The sequence below is a fragment of the Physeter macrocephalus genome, chromosome 1 (assembly GCF_002837175.3).
Source record: "Physeter macrocephalus isolate SW-GA chromosome 1, ASM283717v5, whole genome shotgun sequence".
Taxonomy (NCBI): domain Eukaryota; kingdom Metazoa; phylum Chordata; class Mammalia; order Artiodactyla; family Physeteridae; genus Physeter; species Physeter macrocephalus.
In genome coordinates, this window is record NC_041214.2 from 38206528 (window position 1) to 38225176 (window position 18649).

The following is an 18649-nucleotide window of genomic DNA, read 5'->3' on the forward strand; positions in this document are numbered from 1 at the left end:
GCTCCATAATCACCGCCCGGACAGGCAGCCTGCGAAGCCGGCAGCCGCTCAGACGTGGCACCTCTTTTGCCTGCCCAATCCCGGGCGCCCCGGCAATCACGTGCACACGGCACAGCGCAGGCCGGGCCCTGCCCACCGCCCGCGCCTTCCCGCACCCTCCGGCGAACCCGACTGCCCAGGCTACCGAAACACCTGCGCCGGCCAGGCTGCGCCTGCGCAGTGTGGCCGGTGGGGAGGACGGGGAATGCGGCGGCCGCGGAGCGAGGCTGCCGGTGGGCTAGGAGTCGGAGTTTTGCCGGGGGGCCGGTCGCAGTCCTCTCTCAGCCGCCGGAAGTGAGCTCCGCCGCTCCTTCCGCGCGGCCCGGGTCCTCGCCCGGCCCCCGGGCGCGCGGCGGTCGGCCGGGGTCCTCGGCGCGGGGCCGCCATGGACTCGGCGGCGCTGGAGCGGGACGCGGTGCAGTTCGCGCGGCTGGCGGTGCAGCGCGACCACGAGGGCCGTTACTCGGAGGCCGTGTTTTACTACAAGGTGGGCCGGGGACGAGTCCAGGTGCCGAGGGGACGGGCGCGCTCGGCGTGGCGGTCCCCCGTCCCGCTGTCCCTCTCGGGGCGGTGGCCGGGCTGAGGGGTCAGGCCTGCCCCCGCCCCAGGGTCCGGCCCGAGGCGGGCTTGGTCGCCGCTTTGGGGTCGGTCCTGGCCGGCGAGCCCCCAGCTGACCGCTCCTGAGGGCGGCGGCGGAGCTGGGCTGTCAGCTCGCAGCTTCTCACCGTCACGGATGTACACGGAAACAGTGCTCACGGAAGAACGCAGAAAGTCAATCAAAAAAGAATAAAACATCGCGTATCCTAGTATTTGACATCTACGTATCTTTGGTTTTCTACGCATGTGTGTGTACACACCTTTTTAAAAAAACAAACTTGGATCAGACTGTTTATTTAAAATCTGTTCTTTCATTTGAACTTTTAAAATTTTTTGAATTTTTTTAAAGTTTCATAGTATAAACTTGTTAATTATAGATGTATAGTATTCCATTATGTGGGTGTGCCATAGTTTGTTTACAAACTCTTCTGGCCATTTTATGTTCATTATGGATCTTCAGCATCATAATACCCTTATAGCTAATGCTTTACACGTTTCTTTGATATTTCTTTTGGGTAAATTACTGGGGCCAGAAATATTAAATTAGAGTAGGAGCTCGCAGTCCACCGCCTGCTCCCCAATCCTGAGCATTTGCAAACACACCCCTCCGGCTCCCCGTGCAGATAGCTGTATCCTCTTGACATTGTCATCTTTTCTTTTAGAAAGAATTTGATAATACAGTAGTCGTAATGTTTTTCCATAAACCTATGTGCTGTCAGTAATGCGTGGTTTGCTTTTCTCAGATTAATATTTTATTGCCTTCATTTTATAATCTATATTTAGAGACTTTGGGTGTGTTTCAGAATCATTTTTTTTTTGACAATTTCATGACGGTGGTATTTCTTTAAAAGTAAAACTGTTTTATTAGTTTTGTGAAATAACTGACAAATGTTCATAGGTAAAAATAGTGCCATATAAAATAGCTTTTTTAAAGCGAAGGGAAGTACTGTACAGTGCCTCTTGTTTTGCTGTAGGATTACATGCATGTTGTTATGAAGAATTTCTTTTCCTTGAGAGAATCAGAAAAGTGGTTGTGTTTCTAGGAGCTATTTATGTAAACTGTATCAGATATTTAGTGTTTTCTGCCTTCATGCTGTTCTGTTAGGGATTCCTTAATTGTTAATCACTTTCAAGTGTAAGCAAAATGAGCAAAATAAAGTTGATACCAACAATTTTAAAAATTAGTTTTAATATTTACATGTACAGTTATATTTTCCTCTCCTGAAATATCTGAATTGCAGAATCTGAGGAAAACATATCTTTTCTACCCCCAATTTCCATTTGGATCACAACTGTACTCATCTTACTGATTTTGTAGGTTCAGGGAAACAACTCCTCCAATAACTGGATTCAAAAAGTGATGCTCAGTAGATGGCTTCTTTGGATCCAGATAACAAGGCGTGAGGTTCCTGGAAGTGCACACGCTTAGATTACTGCAGGGGAGGTGGTGGTACTTGGGAAAGTCTCTCTGTGGTTCTTGTGTGTGGTAGCGTTGGTCACCCTCCTGGAATGGTGATGGCGAGAATGGAGGCTTTTCCTCGCGAGCACAGCCTAACTGGCTGAGGAAGTCATGGAATAACTGGAAGACAAATCCAGGTTTTCTTAATTAAAATAAGTTTATTTCATACAACTGAAATCTGCCTTAAAATGTGTCCCCCTTTGACAATATTTTCTGTGGAGAAAGAGATTTTCTTTCCACTGTGAGATATTTAACCTTTATAATTTCTTATAATCTTTTATTGATATTTAATTTAATTGTACCGGGTATTATCTGTTCTAATGCTTTCGAGACTCAGTTCACCTTTTCCCAGTATATAATTTCAAGTCTGACCTATTGCATAAAGAAAAAGGAAAACAGAACATATAAATCACAGTTATTCTAAGAAAATACTTATAATCAACCCCTTCTATTTGACTTCATAAATTTTCAACAGTAGGAGAAAGAGAGCATTGAGAACTGAAAAAAAGTAGTAAAGGAATATATAACTCATTTACTTTATGAAAAAAATTACTGGTATCATAAAGACATTCTTGTTTTGTCATTTATAGAAACCAATAGTTAGAAAGTGGTAGAGAAAATTCAAATTGTAATTGATCTGTTAGATTCCTTTGAATTCTTTTTTTTATTTTTAGGAAGCTGCACAAGCTTTAATTTATGCTGAGATGGCAGGATCAAGCCTAGAACACATTCAAGAAAAAATAAATGAGTATCTGGAAAGAGTGCAGGCTTTACATTCAGCAGGTTGGTAAAGGACTACTAACCATGTCACTGTATTTTTTTTTTTTCTTCTGTCCCATCACATCTTACTTTTCCCCTGTGTTTCTCTTTCCTTTTCGTTTTCATCTTTGATTCTTGATCCCCACTTGGTTGCTGCTCTTTTCTTTTTTGGTAATCACATCTTTGAAAATCATAATGTGGAAATAAGTGATAAATCTGTGAAGAGGAACCTTAGAGGTGATATAGTCTGATATCCTCATTTCCCAGAGGATAGAGATGAACTATCTACATTCGAACAGTGTATCATTGGCAGAGTCAGTATTAGGACCCTGTTAAAATCTGCTTTTAAACATCTGTCACGTGCCCTCTCCTGCTATTAAAATTAAATGACTCCTCCTCTTCAGTGTCTGAAGACTTCAACAGTGGGTTCACAGTCTTTACTATATCGATATCCTCAACCTCAAGACCTTAGCTAAACTCTTGTTTTAAACCCTATCTTGGAAAAGGGACATGTAAGCAGAGACCTGGAACAACCTGTAGTTATTTTTGCAAACGCTGTGAAACAAGTTCACAGGCTTAATGATCGCAGTTCTGTTAGAGGTAAGTAGTTCCTGGCGAAATCTGCTGTTCATGTGGTAGGAAAGAAAATGATCATCTATTGACATTTTGTTTTAGGAATGCATTCATGGCACTGAGGACTTTTTTTCTGTGGCTGTATAATAAAGCCATAAGCTTAGAGGAGTCTTATTCAGCATTCTCTGATGGACTTTGTGCTACTTTCTACCACTCATTCTGAATAGATATGAGCAGTTACAAGCTCATAGTTAGGATAAAGTAGATTCGATCGTTGGATTTCTTGTTATGACAGTCCCCTTACAGACATGGCACTTTCCTTTAAGACAGTGCCCAGAAATTGCATGCATTGAAAAGTGGACTGCCTGTGTGTCAAGGGCCTCACTTAATACAAAGTTACACTGATTCATGTATTCAAAATACCATGGAATTCAGAGACACTTCATTTTCCCAGCTAAGTAAATGAAGTTTTTAAATTTATAAATGTGATGTTTATATGATACTCAGGCACAGAATGAGACAGCCCTAATCTCTTGAACAATGAAAACTTGCCAGTGAAACAGAAGTAAAGTTCAAAAAAGATTTTTAAAGCATAATATACGTTAAATGTTTTGCTGGTTTTTCAACCTATTTTGTTCAATAAATGGCATGTAATCTGTAGAGAATTAAATGGTTTACTTAATTATTATTTCAAGCAGGAGAGTCCTTTATCAAATAAAAATCTTGTTCAGAACCCCAATTTTTAAAACAGATAAAGTCTGCTGACAGTCAAGAGACTTTGAGAGATGGCTTGACTTTAGGGTTGGGGAAAGGTAACCCAGTTTGAAATTCACCAGTGTAGTATAAGAAACTCAAGACTTGGAATTAAAAGTTCTAAGTTGAGTCCCTACCCTTCCATTGTAGCTGTGAAACCTTAGGCTAGATAGTTATTCTCAATTAGAATTGGTTTTGCCCCTCAGGAGACATTTGGCAATGTCTGGAGAGATGTTTGGTGTTTATGCCGGGGCAGGGATGCAGTATACTACTAGCATCTGGTTGGGTAGAGGGCAGGGATGGTGCTGCAGGGAAAATCCTATAATGCATAGGACCGTCCCCAGCAAAGAATTATCCAGTCGAAAATGTCAGTAGTGCCAAGGCTGAGAAGCTAAATATTTTAACATTCATTTAATAAATGGGATTAATGCATACTTTAGAGAAGTGTTACCGAGGGTTACAGTTATTAAAAGATCAGACACAATTTTGAGACAAACAAAATTTAAAACTTTTTTAAAAAACAGTTTTATTGAGGTGTAATTCACATACCATAACATTCAACTTTTTACAGTGTACAGTTCAGTGGTTTTTAGTGTATTCCCAGAGTTGTGCAACCATCACCGCTATCTAACTTCAGAACATTTTTGTCACCCTTAAAGAAATCTCTTAGCCATTAGTAGTCACTCCCCATTCCACACCCTAGGCCCTAGCAACCACTAATCTATTTTCCGTCTCCATGGATTTGCCTATTCTGGACATTTCATGTAAATGGAGTCATCAGTATGTGGTCTTTTGTGTCTGGCTTCTTTTATTTAGCATAATGTTTTCAGGGTTTATCCATTTTGTAGCATGTATCAGTGCTTCATTTCTTTTTGTGGTTAATACACCATTGTATTAATATACCACATTTTATTTATGCATTCATCAGTTGGTGGACATTGGCTTGGTTCTACCTTTTGTCTATTATTAGTAATGCTGTTATGACCACTTGTGTCTAAGTTTTTGTGTGGACATATGTTTTCAGTTCTCTTGGATATATACCCACAAGTAGAACTGCTAGGCTTTACGTCTAACTTTTTGAGGAACTGCTAAACTGTTTTCCACAGTGGCTATACCACTTTACAATTCCACCAGCAATGTTCCATTTCCTTCACATCCTTATCAGCACTTGTTATTTTCTGTCTTTTTTATTTTAGCCATCCTAGTGGGTATAAAATGGCATCTTATTGTGGTTTTGATATGCACTTCCCTGATGGCAAATGATGTTGAGCATCTTTTCGCGTGCCAATTGGCCATTGAATATCTGCTTTGGAGAAATGGCTATACAGATCCTTTGCCCATGGTATAAGTCAGGGTTCTCCAGAGAAATAGAACCAGTAGGATGTACATAAAGAGATTTATTTTGAGGAATTGACTCATGCAATCATGGAGACTAAGAAGTCCCACTATTTGCCCTCTTTAAGCTAGAGACTCAGGAAAGCCAGTGGTGTGGTTCAGTCCAAGTCCAAAGGCCTGGGAAGCAGGGGACCTGATGGTGTGAGTTCCAGTCCGAGGTCAGGAGAAGACCAATGTGTCAGCTCACGCAGTCCTGCAGTGAGGGCAGATTCTCCCCCTCTGCCTTTTGTTCTCTTCAGGCCCACAGTGGATTAGATGTTGCCCACCCACACTGGGGAGGGCAGTCTGCTTTCAGTGTCAATGCAAATGCTACTTTCATTCAGAAACATCCTCACAGGCTACCCAGAAATCTTGTTTAGCCAAATAACTGGGTAACCTGTGATCCAGTCAAGTTGACACAAGTTGATGACATAATCATCACACCCATTTTAAATTGGGTATGTCCTTTTATTGTTGAGTTGTAAGAGATCTTTATATATTCTAGATGCAGGTCTCTTATGGATACGTATCTTTATATTAAAAACAAACAGAAGCACTTATTCAAAGAGCAGTAAAAATATAGCTTATTCTGGACCCAGATGAATAGGAAACAGCATACATTTTATCATCAAGGCCTAGTATCTTATATAATTATTGTCTATACTGAATAAAAATTTAAATTACCTTAAGACATAATTGAGTTTCTTTCGATTTAGTCTTTTCCAAGTTTCAGTTTTGTTTTTTTGTGGGGGAACTCCTATGTTTTATTTTTTAAATGAAGAAAGTGCTGGTAGGGACAGAGAGAAATTTAGGGGAAATTTTTTTAAGGATTTTTTTTGACCTTGCTAAGCTTTTTAAATGAAGGATTATAGAGTTTTGGTAAAGAATGTATTAAAATGGTATGTTGTTCCCTGGATACATATATAGCTATGTGGCTTTCTTTCTATGCTAGTTCTTCTGTGTGGCTTTTTTTCCTATCCTAGTTCAGTCAAAGAGTGCGGATCCTTTGAAATCAAAACATCAGTTGGACTTAGAGCGTGCCCGTTTCCTCGTTACACAAGCTTTTGACGAAGATGAAAAAGGGAACGTTGAAGATGCTATAGAACTGTATACAGAAGCTGTAGATCTTTGTCTGAAAACCGTATGTATAATAGCTACAAGTTTGGTAGAATTATCCTAAGAAATTTTTCCCCTTACTAGTGAGTTTTACTTAACAATTCCTTAAAGAAAAAAAAATTATCCTGTTATCATACATGTAACTAAGTTACTCCTCGTTAAAAGATAGCGAAGAATAGAAAATTAATAATGGACTTTAACATCTTGTTAAAAATTTGACAGTATTAAGATTGAGTCCCTTGGCAATTGTTTTTTAAATTATAGGTACCATTTTTGACCTTTTTATACCCCTATAACTAAAATTAACTTATTATAGGAAGAATTCACCATCACAATCTGTGAATTTAAAATAAACTTCCTGGGGGAGGGATAAATTAGGAGTTTGGGATTAATAGATACACAGTACTGTATTTAAAATAGATAAACAACAAGATGTACTGTATAGCACAGGGAACTATACCCAATATCTTGTAATAACCTATAATGGGAAGGAATCTGAAAAAGAATAGATATATATGTATAACTGAATCACTTTTCTGTATACCTGAAACTAACACAACATTGTAAATACTTCAATTTAAAAAAAAAAGGGAAAAAACAACTTTGGTTCATCACAAAAAAAATAAAACTTCCCCCTTTTTTTCAATTTCATACACCAAGAAATAAGTTAGTGGTTTGGAAGAGGTTTATTAATTTGCAGTGTAGAGTCTACATGTTCAGCGGTTTTTACTGCTTCCCGAGGAGCCCGGTGGGCCTGTTAGCTCTCCAGGGCATCTAGTGCGTAAGAGTAGCGCCTTAACAGGAGGATGTGATGTGGTAAAGAGTGGTGTTCTCAGCATTGTTCAGAGGGCCAGCTCTTTGTCCAAGGTCTTTTATTCAGAGGAACTATCTAGCCTCATTTCTGTAGGTACCTGAGACTATGGGTAAGTGCTGGGGTTTTTTGTTTTTAATTATGTAAGTTTCAGTGCACAGTACAGCATTATAATTCGACATCTGTATGCACAGCAAAGTGATCACCACCGCAAGTCTGGTTACCTTCCATCCCCATACAGTTGACCCCCTTCGCCCATGTCACCCGTCCCCCAACCCCCTTCCCCTCTGGAAACCACTAATCTGTTCTCTGTACCTATAAGTTTGTTTTATTTTGTTTGTTTATTTGTTTTGTCTTTTAGACTCCACATATGAATGAAGGCATAAGGTGGTTGTCTTTCTCCTGCTGACTTATTTCACTTAGTACAGTAGCCCTGCTCTTCTGGGGTTCCTGCTGCCAGGCCTTCTGTGGCACTGTGATTATACGGTTGTGTTCCACTTACCACCTGTCCGAATTAAGTGGTGTTAGGTTTTACCTCAGTGACGAGTTTTCAACACAATTTAAATGATACCTTTAAGGACAAAGAAAAGTGTCTTGGTTTATTCTCTCATAATTTTAAGAAGTGTAATGTGCATTGTAATTTTTTTTTTTTTTTGCTTAGAAATATCATGGATCAGGCAAATTAATAATTATGCTTTGGAACATCTGTCTCTCTTTCTCTTAAGTCTTATGAAACCGCTGATAAAACTCTGCAAAACAAACTGAAGCAGTTGGCACGACAGGCACTAGACAGGTGAGTTTTGGTCCCTCGAGTTCTTATCCGTGGATGGCAGCGTACTGTTACTTCAGTGCAACAGGTTTATCTGAATGTGTGGTGGAGCTCGCGGTAACAAACCTGAGATCCAGAACAAAGTTGCCTTCTTCCTCTGAGTGAATTTACCCCTCTCTATTTCCCTGCTGCTTTATTCTACATTTCATTTTGGCTCATTAGATGGTGAACTCCTTAGGAGAACAGAGAGCATCTTATTCATTTCTGTGTCTTCATCCCTACTTTAAACTCAAAAAAATAAATCAGTCAAGAAATATTTTATTTAGTTTTTGCTGTGTCTAAAACAAAAATGATTATGGTATTTGAAATGGTAGACTCCCTTCTGTTGTTTAATATCAGACTTCCAAAGAGAGAATTTCTAGAGAGCCCTTCCAGAGCTACTACTAGAAATGGAGAAACTGAGAGTGAGCCAGCCATGCAGATACCTCAAATTATACATGTGTGTAGCTCCCTTAACTCTTTGCTCAAATGTCAGCTTTTCAATAAGGCCTGCCATCACCATTCTGTTTAAAATTTAATCTCCTCCAGTACTTTAATCCTGCTTCGTCTGTTCTAATATTCCTTCCTGTAACTCTTACTGTTTTCTAAGGTATATGAAATTTCCCAGTTTATCATATTTGTTACCAATGTGTGTGTCCCTTCTAACCCCTGTCCCCCAAATATAAGCTCTTTGAGGACAGAGAATTTTGTCTGTTCAGTGCTGAAACCAAGCACCTAGCAGAGGGCAGACATACCATATGTGCTCAGTAGATATTTGTCGAGAAATAATGAATTTATTTGCACAAGAGAATTATACCTCTTGTATAGACAAAGCATTATAGGCAAAGGAAAAGGGTGGGATGGCATTTATAGTTATAGCACGAATTAATAAAATATCTCCTTTTGAGGCTCAGACTAGGTAGCTGTGCTACCCCCAGCCCTTCTTTTTTATTGAGGTATAGCGGTTATCCCTCCTTTTCATTACCATCAGCTAACATTTAGTTTGTTTCTCCAAATTCATGAAGTCATGGGCACTCGACACATAGCTATCTTCTCCATTTTTACTTCTTTCCCCAGTCAGAATCATAGATGGCTTTTATTACCTATGTGGGTAACCCATCTAGTACTCTCTGAGTGCATCCTCAGCGCCGGGGCATGGGTCAGTCATGGGCTCCTTTGAAGATCTCTTCTAAAGAATGGACACGCTGTACGGAGAAGATAACGTAACATTTTATTTGCATATAATTTCAGAGTGTTAACAAGACTCCTAAGTCTCATATAAGGACCTTAGATTAAGAACTTCTGTTTTTTAGATTGTTAGTTCTTTGGCAGAATAAAGTCAAAATTCCCTTACATACCATGTGAGGCCTTCCGTGATCCAGTCCATGCCACTGGTCTCATCTCCTGGTGCCTCTCATTTGTACTGTTCACAGGGGCCCCGTCCATTCTTTTGAAATTACCTTAGCTTGTTACATGTTTGCTCATGCTGTTCTCTCTGCTTAGAACCCTTCCTTGCTCTCCAGGTGGATTCTTCTGCAGCTCAAATGTCAATTTGGAAAAATGTTCCCTGACTCACCCGCTTCCCGTCAAGTCAGTAATTTCTACTGTGCATTCACTTGCATAGAGTACTTCCAGCCTCGCATCTCACTTTTGATGCATTTGTCTCTCTCCCCACAACACTAGGAGCACCTTGAGAGTAGAGTTTGTGTTTCATACATTATTGTATCCCCCTTACTTTGCATAGGATCTGACATGCAATAAGTGCTCAATTAATGTTGTCAATAAAATGTTTGCAAAAATACTTACCTTTGGGAGTAGCTTAAGTAGTGAACTGTTGACTAGTATGTAGGAATTTTATATACTAATTTTACATTAGGGATGCTTGACTGGTTCTTGAAGTAAATTTTATGTTCTAGAAAGCTTAAATGTGAGAAGAAAAACTAGAACGGTTTTTCTGTACCTCTCTCTATTGTAGAGCAGAAGCATTGAGTGAACCTTTAACAAAGCCATCATGCAAAATCAAGGCAACGAATATTAAACCAAGGCCACCTCCAGTGAGAGCACATTTTCCACTAGGAACTAACCCCTTCCTTGAAAGACCTCAGCCATTTATAAGTCCACAGTCATGTGATGCACAAGGACAGAGATACACAGCAGAAGAAATAGAAGTTCTCAGGTAAATTAGTTTATGATTGGTTGTAATGAACAGTTTTGTTAACATAATCAATGCAGGTAATGTTACTCTCATTAGGTTTGCTGAGTCGTAGTCACATCTTTGGTATAATGTGTCGTGCTGTTATTATGTAATTATAAATTATGTTGTCACATAGTCACACCTTGAAGTGGTTAAAATTTCTTCTAATATATTTTAGTATTCTCATTTCTGCTAGATGTATTTTTTTCTGAAAGTCTTAGCATTCTTCAAAATTGAATAATAAAGGTTATGGGGCAAAGTAGAGCTATGGCAGACCATTCATCACCTCTTCCACCTGTGACCAGAGCCCTAATTGTTACCTTGAAATAGCAGTCTAGGCCAGAGTCAGCAAAGGGCAGCCTTAAGCTATGAATTGTTTTTTTACATTTCTTTAAAGTGTTGCAAAAAAGAAAACAACAAAACCCAGAATATGTGAGACCTCACTGCAAAGCCAAAACTAGATACTGTCTGACCCTTTACAGAAAAAGTTTGCCAACACCTGGGCTGGGAAGCCCGCTCAGTGTCTGGAAGCAGCCTCAGGGGATATTAAAAATACAAAAGAACAGGCTGTGGAAATCCTTGATCGCTTTCTGAGCCAGTGCAGCTGCTCTTCACTTGGGCTTTGAAGGGGATCAGCCTGCTTAGAGCTGCGCACGTCATGAAGTTGCTCTTTCTAGTTGGCTGAAGTTGCGCTAGAAGGGCTCCTTCCTCTTTAGCAGCCACCTGAGGACATTTTTCTCTCTTCCTGCTAAAGATTTTAATTCTACTCCTACTAATCTGGCTCTCTTTGCCTAGAAAAAATGCATATGAACCAGCACAACACAAAGGAGGACAAAGAGAGTGGTTTTGGACCTGAGAGACAAGTTAGTAACAGTCCAACACTTTGGCTACTCAGCGTCCACATGCTCCCTTCTGCACACGTTTGAAATTCCGCACTAGTACAGAACAGCTCTGTGTTTCTACCTAACAAGTTGCAGCTGTCCTTCATACAAGTGAAAAGCTCTCACCATCTCAAGATGAGGATACACAGATGTTAGGTTCATCACCCGCTGTATTAATTAGTCCTCCAATTCAGTCATTGTCTCATTGTATATTGTTACCTAGAGACTAAATTGTGAAGTTACCCTGCAACTCCTTCTAAATGAAAGGAGGGAAAGAAACAAGGAAATAGCTAATATATGCAAGTAAACATATAAACAAAACAAGAAGAGAACATGCAAAACTCCTACAAGTCACATTTCTTAAATTTGTCAAGAGGCCGTAATTGTTATCTATGCCACTACCTTCTTCACTACCCATTCCTTAGTCTCATAACCAGAAAATATAAAGAACATATTTCCCAGAATTGTAAATGTTATGTTTTTTAAGTCCCCAAATAACTAAGCAATTGCTTTCTCTCTTTGGGCTTAGGAAACAATTTGCTTTGTGTCCTGGTGACACTTTCAGTACCTCTAGTGTAGCGCTATTTTGAGACAGTTGTTTTGTTGTAAAGGATGTTAGTCTTAAAAGAATAACTCTGATTGAATTGAATTGGATTAGTTATTTTCTGGTATTCAACTATTTCGTGAGAATTTTGTTCAAATAAAGTTACCAACATTACATGAGGTGGTGAGTTTCATTTTATTACAGTACCATACCTTGTCATTTAACTTTTAAGAAGTTTAAATAAAATTGGTAATTAAGGTAGACTTGAACATCTACTTTATATTTTTTTCTTGTATTTTATAGGACAACGTCAAAAATAAATGGTATAGAATATGTTCCTTTCATGAACATTGATCTGAGGGAACGTTTTGCTTACCCAATGCCTTTCTGGTAAGTAAGCACTACTGCAATGTTTACTTTCAAAATTATTTTGATTTTTCAGTATTTTTCCCACCCTCTGGAGTCCAATTAAATCCATAGCCTTGAAATTAAAATGCGTAATAAAAAAATTCGATTGGGAAAGAGGTGTGGCTGTGGGAAGGAGGTGTGGCAGCATCGCGAGAGTGCCTCCAACCCTTCCCTGGTGACGGGACGCACGCGCCTCCTTTTGCCTAAGGTTATACTCAATAGTGTCTGATGCGGTACCTGGCACAAGGTAAGTAGTGGGTAAATATTTGCCCAGTTGGTGTTGGATCACAGCAGAAAAGCAAGTCAGCGGAGATGTTGAATGGAAAGGTGGAATAGAATGACAGGGTTGTTGTTTACTAAGAAGATCCAATTCAAGAAAAGGGTTCATTATGAAAGTGTTAGCACAGCCTGCCAGGACAGTGGCAGCTTATGTCAAGAACCTTAAAACCATTGTTTGTTTCAGGACTCCCAGCTTCTAGCCTTCCCAAGGAAACTAAAATTCGGTCAAAGATGTATATAATAAGAGCATTTACCAAAGTGTCTGTTACAGCAGAATATTACTGAAACAAAGTTGGTATCCAGCGATATAGGAGTGATTAAATAATGGCATGTCCATATTATTATATTACATCTTATGCTCTCCACAAAAAATAAGTCCGAAGAATATAGGGAAAATGCTTGCGATATATGAATTTTAAAAGATAGAAAATTATATATAACATCCAAATTTTATTTTTCTTGTGTTTATAGATATATAGAAAAACGTGATGTTAAGTTATACATCAAAATGTTTACAGTGGTTATCTCTAAGCAGCAAAATTAGGTGATTTACTTTTTAAAACATTTTTATTTTTCAAAATTTCTGCAGTGAGCATGTTATATTGTATTTATTATCGGAAAGCATCAGAGAGTAGAATGCTTATTGTGTACAGAATATATAAAGACTATAAAGAACAAAAGAGCTGCTCTCTCATTTCTAGTGTTTTGCTCTTCTTGGATGGGCAGAAGTTAAACATCTCAAAGTCAGTAAGTTATCAGCATAACGTTTTCCTCAGGCACCCATGTGATGCTAGTGACTGATTTGGATCTAGGAATTGTTTATATCTAAGAAGCTTATAGCACTGACGTTAAGGGCACAGAATCCAGACCCACGCTCTCCAGTGTCATATCCTGTGTGACACTGCAAGTTTTTTAATCTGTCTCAGATTTTAAAGTAATAATAGAATCCACCTCATGGTGTTACTGTGATGGTTAAATGAGTTAATAAAATATAAAGCACTTACAATGGTGCTTGTTCTGTAGCAAGCACTATATAATAAGGATTAACTATTAGGACATAATTATTTTGTTAAATACTAAGTTATATTACATAATTTGGCTATACATTTCAAATACTTCAAAAATGTTTATACCCCTGTGACCAGTGATTTCAGTTCAAGGAACCAATTCTAAAAAATATTTACAGATCTAGTTGAAGATTTATATAAAAGATATTCATCAATATTATTATAATTATGAAAATGTGAATCAGTTATTCTAGAATGCTCTTAAATGGTTATATCGAAGTAGAGATATAAACTTCTGTTTATAAGTAGTTCCAGTCTTTGTGTAGCAGATTGAGATAAATCATATTTTTAGTGCTCATACAACAGAATGTCCCTAAGAAGAATTTTGTACAATCATGAAGAATCAAGTTTTCAGGAAATTAAGTAACATGGGAAAATGCTTACAATGTAATGGAAGCAGAAAAATATAACTGTACCAACTCCCTTAATTTAGGCATGGCACTTGTCAGAGTTGGGATTTTACATTGTGTGTGTGTGACCCCTTGCTCTGTGGTTGTCCTCCACACGGGACCATAAGCTGCGTGAGGACAGAGAACGTGTGCCTGCACAGTGTCTGGCATGTGGCAGGTGCTCAGTGAATACTTACTGAGTTAATTAAATTTTAAGAAAAATCAAGTAAAATTAAATGCTCTAACTGGCAAGATTTTTCCTTTCTTGTTTTCTGGAGTATTTTACAGTAAGAATAATCAGAAGAAAAAGTAACAGTAAACATTTTAAAATTCAGAGATAGCAGGCTGATGGCTAAAAGCTCCCCAGTGTATGAATCTTTGGTTAGAAAGATTTGGGTGACTAAATTTTTTTCTTTTCTGGTCATGTATTATAATAAACATTATATTTATAAAATATTTTAAATATTTTTAAAGTTCTAAGAAATAAACATTGAATTTGTTGATTTAGTGGTGACTTGAGAGAACAGATATTAAGGAGTCTTGGATTTACTGAATTCTGGTTTATATGGCAGGTTAGATTTGACTCAGCCTTCATTTTGTCTCCTAAAAGTGTTATGATAGCTGTCTTTAAATTCTTCTTTTTTTTTTTTTTTTTTTTAAATTCTTCTTAATTCACCCAGCTCACTGTCTGTTTAGTCAGGTCGTGATATTACACAGGTACCAAAATGTTGCCTAGAACACCAGTGGTTCTATGAGATTTATGAGATGATCATCAAAAAAGTTTGAAAAGTGTTATATACTGCTCTAAGAGAGTTCCAGTAAACATTGGCTTATTAAAGGTTTAGAGTTGTCCTTACAATGAGAAAAACCAATACTTCAACGAGGAGTTTTCAGATCCCATCTGACCACAAAACTCTCTTTCTCCTAATGTCTATCAACAGTCGTTTTTTTAAAAAAATGTTGTATTTTTTCAGTTTGCATATCATATAACTTATATTATCCTAGAAATCTTTTGAAACCCAAAGATTTGTTGCCCTTGCTCTAGAAGCAGTTTGAAGAAAGGTAGATTTTTTAAATTGTGTGCTGTACATCAATTTTACAGAAATACTACACAGTATATTCCTTACACAGTGTGAGTAGAGGGTAATGGGTAAGATGGTGGATTTGGCACCAGAGACCTGGATTCACATACCCTTTCTTCTACTTCTTAGCTCTAGGACCTTGCAAGTTATTTAATCACTTAAAGCTTTTTCTAGAAAATTTGCTTTAATAGAATTGTTTTGAAGATTAAATGAATAATGTATGTAAAATACTTTTGTGTGATACCTGGCACATGTTTATTACTCAGTAATTAGATACTCTCATTATTAGCCTTGCAGAGAAGAGTTTGTCAAGAGTCAGCATAAAGATCTGTAGCTTCCTCGGTCCTTTTGAATGAATCAGATTGTGTTGTTGTTAATGGCTCCATTTTACTGAAACTGAATTTCTTGAATATAACCATCCTAAATTAAACTCTTAAAGTATATTCTTAAAATAAATATAAAAGAGTTTAGGTTGCTCTTCTGTTTTCAGTTATCTATGTACATTTTTTTTAATTGAAGAGAATAATCAGATTGGATTCAAGGTTAAGTGTAAAGAGCCAAATTTGACCAGAGGGTTTTTTTAGGATTATATAGTTTAGCTGTGATCGCTATACCAAAAAAAATTCTCTAGGAAATTTAATTTTGCTTTTGAGTCATCTTTTAAGATTAATTTTATCATTATTATTATTATTTAATTTTTGTTATCACCTCAGTGATAGATGTGGCAAGCTACCATTATCACCTAAACAAAAAGCTACATTTTCTAAATGGGTACGACCAGAAGACCTCACCAACAATCCTACAATGATTTATACTGTGTCTAGTTTCAGCATAAAGCAGGTAAACTTTTATTTTGTATAATTTTATATGAAAAGCCAACATTTTAAAGTAATTTGAATATGCATTTGCCTTTTTTCTTAGATTTTTATTATATATTTAGATGCATTAGTATAATTGGAAAAATTATTCATCCTGCATACTTTGACTTAGGCATACTGAGATATGATAACTGTTGAACAATTACAGATTTTTATATACATCCTGTTTATTGATATGTGCTTGTGGATGAGAAAGTTGAGAATCTGAATTTCATCTTTGATAAGAGAATAGATATGAAAGTTAGAAAGGTATTGGGCTTATTTAAAACACTTCAGTGGTAGAACAACTCTGTGACTTTGTTGTAAACTTTATTAATGACATTGGAGCACTGAAGTCACAGATGTTTTCCACATGAGTATAAAAATAATGGTCCTGAAATACTATGATTCAAATCTTTTGAATTGGTCATATTATAGTAAACCAACTTTTTTAAATTCCCATAATATTTTGTCATTAAAAAGAGTGTGATTCAGTTGAGTATGCTTTTTATCCATGTAGGAATGCTTCATCCATATTTAATTATTCTAAATTAACTTAATTGAAATACTTTGTTTTTCCTAGGATTTGTTAGAACAAAATATGTGTTAGTTGGCGCTATGGCATTTCCATTATTTTCCTGTTCAAGCAACAGTCAAGTTATTTAGTGTAAAAAGTTAGGCTCTAGATGCAATGCTTAAATATTGTGGTAATGTTGAAATTACATGAATAAATGAATGTATTAATAAATTCTTATTAACAGACAATAGTATCAGATTGTTCGTTTGTGGCATCACTGGCTATCAGTGCAGCTTATGAAAGACGATTTAATAAGAAGTTGATTACCAGGTAAAATTTTATATTTGTCCCTTTAGCCCTTTTCATAGGATTGGCTCTTAACTAGAAATTAAAAGCTTGGGGTTTATCTGCACCGAAAGTGAGGAGGGCATACCACTTAGAATATTATGGCCCTTATGTGTCAAGCAGATGGTTTGTGAGTGTGGAAAGATTTGCTAAGACAGTCTAAGAACATATGCACATATAGTTAGAATAACATAAATAAAATAAATATGTTTTGAAATAAATGAAATTGGTCAAATTAAAATCATATCATATTTATAATTGCACTGTACTGTATAGTAGCCATAAGCCACATGTGGATATTACATACTTGAAATAAGCTAGTCTGAATTCAGATAGGCTATAAGTGTAAAATGGATCAGATTTTGAAAACTTAGCACCAAAAAATGTCTCTTGGAAAATATCTCAAATTTTTATATTTATTATTTATTGAAATCATAATGTTTTTGATATATTGGGTTAAATAAGACTTTAATATAAAATATAATGTATGAAATATAAAATAACATTTTTGTTGGCTAGAACTGCTTTAGAATGTACTGAAATAGTACTGGGAAATACTTTTTCTTTCAATTTTTAAAAGTTTTATTACCTTAAAATTATTCATTGTAAAAATAAAGCATTATAATTTTTTTGTACAACTCTTCCTGAGTGGTTTTTGTTAAGTCCTGAAAGTACAAAGATGAATTAGATACAGACCTTAGTTTCAAGCCATTTGCCATTGGATAAACAGACCATGTAAGTAAATAATGTGCAGTTTGTGAAAGAAAATTGATACTAATAGTTTCTACAGGTTTCTTACTAGATAATTTTGTGTACTTTATTAGAGTTCTGCTAACTTTATCTCTGTCAGAGTTATAATTTCCTTAGTTGTGGTTAATTGAAATGGTCTTCTCTTTATGTCTTGGGGACAAAAGTAGATTATTTTAACTGGGTTAAAATATATCCACTTAATAGAAAATTTATTATAGTATATAATTTAAAACTGAGTATTTTTCAGAATATTGTAAAATGTATGCTCTGCTGTATGATTGCAAAAGATATTTTCTTCATTTATTTATATTGAATAAGCACTTTGACTAGGGTAAAATTCTTTTTCTGTTACAGGCCTGTTATAGACAAATATTCTTATGTTTATTTTTATAAAATCTCTAAGACAATAGCATATGTTTAAATAAAATGTAATAGTCTGCATAGTAGTTTATATTGAATATTAATGTTGGTATTTCACTATTTCTTTTCCTTATTAAAGCATAATTTACCCTCAGAATAAGGATGGTGAGCCAGAGTACAACCCATGTGGAAAGTATATGGTAAAACTTCACCTCAATGGTGTCCCTAGAAAGGTGAATGTTTCTCCCCATATCAGCCCCTTCTCTCTTCCCCACCTTTGGCTCTTGAGTAGAATCATTAAGAAATGTTATTTGTGTAAACATTTTAAAAGTCAGTTTAGTTGATTTTGACTCTGATATTTCTACAATAAGATCATCAGTAATAATTAAAAATAAAAACCATGACAAGCATAAAGTCTTTTAAAAATTGGGTTTGGGAAAATTTATAGAAAGTTCCCAGAAGTGACATTGAGCTAATGATTGCTAATGCTTAAAATGAATTTTAGGGCTTCCCTGGTGGCGCAGTGGTTGCGCGTCCGCCTGCCGATGCAGGGGAACCGGGTTCGCGCCCCGGTCTGGGAGGATCCCACGTGCCGCGGAGTGGTTGGGCCCGTGAGCCACGGCCGCTGAGCCTGCGCGTCCGGAGCCTGTGCTCCGCAATGGGAGAGGCCACAACAGAGGGAGGCCC

General features: G+C 37.1%; 1 protein-coding gene across 2 annotated transcripts in view; it reads left to right on the top strand.

Annotated features, from left to right (window-relative positions):
* The first annotated feature begins 208 nt into the window (after positions 1–208).
* Positions 209–18649, top strand: part of CAPN7 (calpain 7) — a 38554-nt gene continuing 20113 nt past the window's right edge. Inside the window, exons 1-9 of one of the 2 annotated variants that reach the window (XM_055090538.1) lie at positions 209–526; positions 2770–2878; positions 6538–6695; positions 8207–8274; positions 10265–10465; positions 12212–12298; positions 15847–15973; positions 16752–16837; positions 18102–18195. In XM_055090538.1, coding sequence (XP_054946513.1) covers positions 425–526; positions 2770–2878; positions 6538–6695; positions 8207–8274; positions 10265–10465; positions 12212–12298; positions 15847–15973; positions 16752–16837; positions 18102–18195 — 1032 coding nt within the window. In that variant the 5' untranslated portion in view covers positions 209–424. The remainder of the gene's footprint in view (positions 527–2769; positions 2879–6537; positions 6696–8206; positions 8275–10264; positions 10466–12211; positions 12299–15846; positions 15974–16751; positions 16838–18101; positions 18196–18649) is intronic. The other variant, XM_007108843.4, reaches the window with a different exon arrangement.